The sequence below is a fragment of the Helianthus annuus genome, chromosome 4 (assembly GCF_002127325.2).
Source record: "Helianthus annuus cultivar XRQ/B chromosome 4, HanXRQr2.0-SUNRISE, whole genome shotgun sequence".
Lineage (NCBI taxonomy): Eukaryota > Viridiplantae > Streptophyta > Magnoliopsida > Asterales > Asteraceae > Helianthus > Helianthus annuus.
Genome location: NC_035436.2, coordinates 151,873,478 through 151,880,986, shown reverse-complemented (window position 1 = coordinate 151,880,986; position 7,509 = coordinate 151,873,478). Strand labels below are relative to the sequence as shown.

General features: G+C 39.1%; 1 protein-coding gene across 1 annotated transcript; it reads right to left on the bottom strand.

The window, feature by feature from the left end:
* Nucleotides 1–394: 394 nt before the first annotated feature.
* Nucleotides 395–2,728, bottom strand: LOC110936906 (patellin-4). The gene is made up of 4 exons (XM_022179313.2): nucleotides 1,875–2,728; nucleotides 1,669–1,787; nucleotides 871–1,009; nucleotides 395–797 (listed from the first exon to the last, which is right to left on the bottom strand). The coding sequence occupies exons 1-4, from the start codon at nucleotides 2,610–2,612 to the stop codon at nucleotides 528–530; spliced, it is 1,266 nt and encodes a 421-aa protein (XP_022035005.1). The 5' UTR covers nucleotides 2,613–2,728; the 3' UTR covers nucleotides 395–527.
* Nucleotides 2,729–7,509: the final 4,781 nt, after the last annotated feature.

The following is a 7,509-nucleotide window of genomic DNA, read 5'->3' as shown; positions in this document are numbered from 1 at the left end:
CCTAAAACTAAGGTGGTGTTTGTTTTTTCTAAATAAGATTTGCGCAAGCTCTTTTGTCTGCGTCGCGCAGACATTGTCATCTGTAGACTGTTTGTTTTTCCGAAGACGTTTGATTAAAAACGCCTTGCGCGAGCTCTTCATGTTGCAGACTTGGCTCAGCCACTTTTAAAATCTTCTAAGGTCTGCAGAGGGTCAAACAGTCTTCTTCTTGCAGACTATTGAGGTTTGATCTTCTTCTACAGATGTCTGTAGATGTGGTCCGCAGACTGCAGACACTTTACCTCTTAAAAAACAAACATCACCTAAGATTATATCGTGATTTTCTTAAGCAAAAAGATATTTAATGATGTTACATTTCATCATACATTCGTATATGATTTTACACACACACATATATAGATCCAACTGCTCTATTCGTATAATATTCACAAAAATCTTACATAAAATATTCTGGATACAAATTCATGTGTATGTAGTTAGCAAAAAGAAAGTAAATTCAATTTGAAAAAGAAAAAGAAAAAAAAAATCTAATCTTGAACCGGTTGAGTGTACATGGGTTGGAAGGGTTTGAGTTTGTACCTATAAAAAATCTTTCTACTTTTAGAAGTTGGATTGGCAAATGAAATGAGAATTTTTCCAGGCTCATTAACATGAAATGAATTTGAAGTCATTCTCCCAATTTGATTTCCTTTTTGAACCAACACATTGTATGAACCTTCATCTTCTGGTACAAATTCTTCCTTATATGTAACATCACTTCCAGTTACTGTTACATCCCAATATACTGTCAACCCCACCTGTTCATTTACCAAAAATTAAACTCAAAAAAGGTTTATTTATGACCTTAAAAAAAAGAAAAAAAAAGCAGACCTCTGATGTGGCTATTTCAATGTTCTCAGTCGTGTATCCTTTAATTTTTTTTTCTAAAACTTTGTCGTTAGGTGTGAATTCGCCGCCTATCCTTCCTACGCCGCCGTATTGAGCCAGAAGGTGTTCTGGCTCAATGAACCTTCACCATGTTCAAACAAGATTTTCATCATTTTATGTCTTTTATTAAATCGGTCAAAAGGTTCTAAGAAAACTAAAGAGTTAACTTTCGTTTTGCTCCCTGTGGTTTGGTCATTTTAACGGTTTTGCTCCAATAGTTTAAAAATATCCATTTTCCTCCCTGATCTTTCGAGTTTGTCGCCAGTCCGCTCCCTGGCTCTAACTCAGTTAAAACGTTCAATTAACAGTAGGGGTATTTCGGTAGTTTACTCCCTGGCTCTAACTCAATTAAAACGTTTAGTTAAAAGTCGCGGTAGTCGTGGTCGACAGGTGGTAGTTGCAGGTGGTGGTGGATGGTTGTGGATGGTGGTAGAAAGAGTAGTTGGAAAGATGAGGGATCAGAAAAGATTTACTTATATACATGTAAATAAACAAGTTATAGGTTTATTTAGGTGAAAAGACTTACATGCCCTTGCTTTTATCTATAAAATTACCAAAATACCCTTCTAGTTAATGGATTTTTTGGATAGAGTTAGAGGCGGTGAGCAAAATGACGATAAGTTAGAAAAATCAGGGAGGAAAATGGCTATTTTTAAACTATTGGAGCAAAACCGTTAAAATGACCAAATCACAGAGAGCAAAATGGAAGTTAACTCAAAACTATATAATCAGAAGACTAACTTGAGAAGGGTCTCTGTAATCGCCGACGGCTTCACATACATTACTTTGTACTTTCTCGTCATCAGTCGCATGTTTAACGTGTAAAACGCGAAAAACCACATTGGGACATTTACAATCACCTGCATTACACACACATACAAAACATTCATAACCATAAAACTTGAACCAAAATCATATATTTCTAAACAAATGAAACGAAAACTTACAAATCTGTAAATGAGCCCCGGATAATTCTCCTGTAAAATGGAAAAATACTTCTTACTACCCTGAAAGATTTCATTCAAAAACTGTCTAGGGATGTTCTTCACATCCATAATCTGAATCACCGAATCCGCACCATCATGCTTAAAATCAAGTTTACGAACACATCGTTCCATCAACTTAATTCGCCAACGAAGAAACTGTTCACACGACTCTTTACTCCCTAATCTATTCCTCAACATATCTTTATCCTTAAACGCCTCAAACATTTGATAACACAAAGGATGCCCAGCCTTATCCCTACCCTCAATGTACCCAATATTGTCAAGATCAGGCCCAAACATTTCGTCGAACACCTTGTCTACATTAAAATCCTCCCTCCACATAACCGTTTTACCGATCATTTCAAGGGCATTTTGCGCGTTGTAATCCTTGGCTTTCAAGAACTTTTTAAGGATCATGTCGGTTCTGTCTTGTCCCCTGCTGGGTAACAAGGGGACACCCCAAAGTTCGATGTCTCTAAGGTGGTCGTTGGATTTGTATTTTTCTCCGATGAGGGTGTAATTGATTAATGAATCTTCGAGTCGTGTACGGAGATCGTTTAGAGCTTTCTTTTTCTTCTTTTTTAGCTCTGTGCCGATTAAAGTTTCGGGTTCGCGTTCTTCTTTTGGGGTTAAGATTTCTCCGTCAATGGTGTCGTGAAAAGTCTCGTTTGGTGAGTCGGGGTCTTGATCTTCGTCCATGTTTGTGGAGCTTCAGCTCCGGTGGCCGGAAAATTGATCGGAAAGGTTGTTATGAGACCTGTAAGGATCTCCGGTGGCAATATTAGTTTTCCATATTTTCTAATTATTTTGTGGTTAATAGTTTCTAGGGTCGTTCACTCGTTTTTTTCTAAACACTATTGTTTTTCCTTATATTTCAATACATAACTAGTCATAAGCCCACGCGGGGCGGGACGTAAAACGGGCTACCAGCGTTGCAGGGTTGGGGAGCGTAAAATCATGCTAAGTAACAACTGAACGACGACCAAAATCAAGAAAAAACATAAAACAAGAACACGAATTTTTAACATGTATCAGAAAGTCGCTTTTATACCGATATGTATTAGCAAGTTGATGGTGTAAAAAAACCAAGGGAAAATGTAAAACAAAAACTAAGAAAACTAAGAAAAAAACTAAACTTGTTTAACTTTTGTAGCAAAATTATAAAAAACCAAAGTTTTTCTATAAAAATTTTAAAAAAAAATTAAATTTTACTAGGGGTGTTCAGAATTCGATTCGGATTCGAAAAATTCGAAATTCGACTCGATTCGAATTCGATTAAAAACGTTCAAGTTCGAGTTGATTCGTATTCGAGTCCAGTAATCAAATTAGAATCGAATACGAATTTTTGATTTTCGATTCGATTCGAAATTCGAATTCAATTTATATATATATTTTTTAATATATGTATATACACACACAAACATATATATACACACACATTTAACTTCTAAACTTGGTCAAAGTATGAACTACCTCCATAAATGATAGTTTATTATTCATAACATTAACAAACCTTCTGCCAAATAGCCCATACTAGTTATTTCCAAATTTTTACCTAACTTAAATTGCTACCGGTAACTAACCTATCTTCTAAATCGATTCGAATTCGATTAAAAACGTTCGAATTCGAGTTGATTCGTATTCGAGTCCAGTAATCAAATTAGAATTGAATACGAAGTTTTGATTTTCAATTCGATTCGAAATTCGAATTCAATTTATATATATATTTTTAATATATGTATATACACACACATAGATGATAGTTTATTATTCATAACATTAACAAACTTTCTGCTAAATAGCCCATACTAGTTATTTCCAAATTTTTACCTAACTTAAATTGCTATCGGTAACCAACCTATCTTCTAAATTTTAGTGTTTTGACATATTGATAGTTAATTAATTTTGTAGATTATTATATTTTGTGTTGATTATAATTATTTGTAGTAATTTTAAAAAATGAAAGTAAAATAATTTATTGTTTAGGATGGATTTGAATTAAATCAAATTTATTCGAATTCGATTCGAATTTGAGTTTCAATCGAATACGAATTCATGTAAAAGAAATAAACATTTGAATAATTCAAAAATTCGTTATTCGATTCGATTAACACCCCTAAATTTTACTATAAAAAACACATAAAAAACATGGTACTATTTCAAAATCTATTACAAATTAATAATTAATTAATAATATAAATATAAAAAACCCTAAATTTTACTATAAAAGAGAAGACAAAAAAAAAAACATGCTACTATTCCTCAGTCTTTAAAATAAAAACTTAGTTGACAGTGTTTGATATATTATTGTGTTATGATACCATATTTTGTTCGTAATTTCTTTTGTTTTGTATTCAAGTGATCCTATAAATAATTAGTTTAACCAATCATATTCTACTTTGACTACAAGTAAATACAAATGAAATTCTACTTTGACCACAACTCGATACAAGGTTACCTTTTGCAAAAGAAAATCTATCTCAACCAATACTAGAATTAAGAAGATGACCATTAGGTCATGGGTTCGATTCCCTAGTGGTATTTTGGGGGTGGGATAAGGCTTATGACCATTAGGTCATGGGTTCGATTCCCACAAAGGGGGTTTTTCCCAGATTTATTGGGTTTCCTCCTGAATTGGTGTATAAGCATTATTGCCTAGTGGAGATGGATATGATCGGGTGGTTCTGCTGGTGACACGATGATACTCCAGTGGTCCGTCAGTGATCCAAATTTGCCGTTCAAAAAAAAAAAAAAAAAAAAACTAGAATTAAGAAGAGGAAACTATATGTATATTCGTTTACATTCATGTTGACCGTTCTTTCCATTATTGTTGTTTTTTATGCAATAAGGTTACCTTTTGCAAAAGAAAATCTATCTCAACCTGAAGAGGTATGGTCCTAATTTTCTGTCTACATGGCAAGGACCACACCACTTTTTGAGCATACATGGCGCCTACATCAGCAAAGCAATCCAGAAGCTTTTAGAAACTTCTGGAAGATCTGCAGGTGGCACCAAAGATGCTCTACCCGACAAAAAGGACAACACGTGTCACCAGTCGCAGAACGCCACATAGGCCTGCGACAAATCAGGGGGCAGAGCTGACAATGCTAGTACAAGGTTTCCAGCATGGACAAACGTAAGCGCGCCACGTGTACCACTACACCGGCCATGGCAGAGCAGACCAAGAGAATATTCCCCTTGGTCGGACAGCTGGCGCGCATCCACAGCTGGCACAGCTGCTCCTCCCTCCTTCACCCTCCGGCTATAAATAGGACCCTTCATCATTCAGGTTCATGATCTTTTTGCTCTCTATTCTCACACACCAAACACACACTGTTTATTCTCCCTCAGAACAGTACTTATTCTCACGCCGGAGCCTGGTTAAGAGGGAAACCCCCATATTCCCCTCTTAACGAGACTAACGGTGTTGCTGTTTTGCAGGATCTAGGTCATTTCAGCGAGTAAGAAAGGAGATTGAACCCACAGAAGAAATAACCCCACAGATTAACCTCAGTGTTAACTTGTGTTTCATCATTGGCGTCATCCGCTTTTTTGCAAGACCAATCTCATCTCTTTTCTTTTCGAAAAACACTCGCCAAAAATGGCTGAACAAAACCCTTCACACCAACTGGATGGAGAAGTTTCTTCCTTTGAACTCGTTTCGGACACAGCACACGTCCAACGGGGCCAGAGGAACGAAATTATCCAAGAAGGGCCAGCGAACAACGATTTTCCTAGTATCTTTGGAAGTGCATCCAGGGTTGTTAGTCAAACCACAACTGGACCCGTTTTCCAAGCCCCCACTAGGATAATCACACAGACCACAAGTGGAGCCACTTTCCAACCTCCACCAGGGATAGTCCAACAAACACCTCCACCAGTGCAGACACCAAGCCATGGAGCTGGCCCCTCAGCTCCATCAGAACAAGCACAGCTGAATTTCTCTGCACTTTTAGGGCTACCCGAAGGGAAAACTCTGGCTTCCTGGTACGCCGAGCAGATGGCATCTATAAACCTTGTTTATACACAACTTAGCGCGCAACAAGCTTTGCTCCAAGCACAAGCTAACTAGTCGGCATTCGCTACCCCACCGCAACGATCTCTGAGCAGACACACGACTCAACAGATCAATGCGTGGACTTTACGCCCAGAAAAAGGACCTGCACCAAACATCAGAAAGCCCAGCGTGCACGACACGCGCGACACCTACGGTGAAACAGAAAGCAATTATGTGCAGCACTCCAACTTACAACGAAGACCGATTCAAAGCCGTCTGGGCGCGCGCAATATGAACAATGAATGGGAAGACGACGAGGAAGACCCAACATACAAAGAAAGCACAATGTTCAGCAGACTACACCCAGAGCACGAGTCGTACAAACCAGCTAAGCGCGCAGGGTACAACCCAAAGGCAGAACATGATTACACCTTAAGCTATCGTCCAGATGACATGGCTGAAAATTCAAAATTAATCAGGGAAATCGCCACAGCTGCTATAGACAAGACAAAGTTGCCGCACAACGTGGGCAAATACAATGGCTTGACAGATCCAGATGACCACCTCCAAGTTTTTAACGGCGTAGCAGCAAGAGGTGGGTGGAACCTACCAACTTGGTGTCATCTTTTCGCACAAACATTTGTGGGCGCAGCGCGTCTGGTTCGACAGCTTACCAGCAGGAAAAATTAAATCATGGGTCGACTTCCGAGAGAAGTTCCTTGCACACTTCTCCCAACAGCGAAGACACACCAGAGACCCAGCTGATTGTTTGAATATATGGCGCCGAGACCACGAAAGCGTGGAAGATTTCATTACAAGATATAACAAGGAATGTCTGGAGATCGGAGACGTAGGTGAAAAGATGATGCGCGCGCACTTCATGAGGGCAGTCAAGTGCGATGATCTAATCAAGCGCGTGAAGGGAAGAGACGGAGGACCCAAAGATTGGGAAACCTTCATTGAGGCAGCCAAAACAATAGCACAAACAGATAAACAGTTGACCAGTGATGATCACCGTCAACGCGGATATACCCACAGTGACCGGCACAACAAAAAGGGCAGAAGCCAATCATGGAAAGCGTCCTGTCACAGAGAGAGAAGCCCAGCAAGGGAAGATGCGCGCCACAAGATCAATCAGATAGCCCACCAAAAAGAAGTAAAAAGAGAAAACAGGGAGAAACAGTGGACACCATTGACAAAGACCCCTTCTGAGGTCTTGGCCACTGAAAATCACTAGTTCAAACCACCCCTGCAGATGCGCAACAAGAGGGGTCAAGATCCCAATCTCTTCTGTGAATTTCACAAGGACACGGGCCACCTAACTGACGACTGTTTCAGTTTAAAGCAAGAAATTGAAAGGGCCCTGAGAGATGGAAAGCTCACTCACTTGGTAAAAGGCGGGAAACGCGATTATCTCCAAATTCAAAGACGAGAGGAAGGGCCAGATAACAAAAAACTCAGGAAGTTAGAAACCCACATGGTTCAGGGAGGTCCACGAAGGCCAAGGAAAAACTACAACAAACGCACACAAGACGACTCGTGGCGCGAGCGGCAAGTTATTTTTCCGGTAGTTAGAGGAGGCCCGAGGGAAAATCGACC

What these genes read in the sequence shown, in the direction of transcription:
- LOC110936906 (XM_022179313.2), bottom strand. Translation starts at nt 2,612, where the DNA reads ATGGACGAAGATCAAGACCCCGACTCACCAAACGAGACTTTTCACGAC. An exon ending in ATTACAGAGACCCTTCTCAA is followed by an intron (nt 1,010 to 1,668) that starts GTTAGTCTTCTG and finishes AACATGGTGAAG; the next exon opens with GTTCATTGAGCCAGAACACC. An exon ending in TTGAAATAGCCACATCAGAG is followed by an intron (nt 798 to 870) that starts GTCTGCTTTTTT and finishes GTAAATGAACAG; the next exon opens with GTGGGGTTGACAGTATATTG.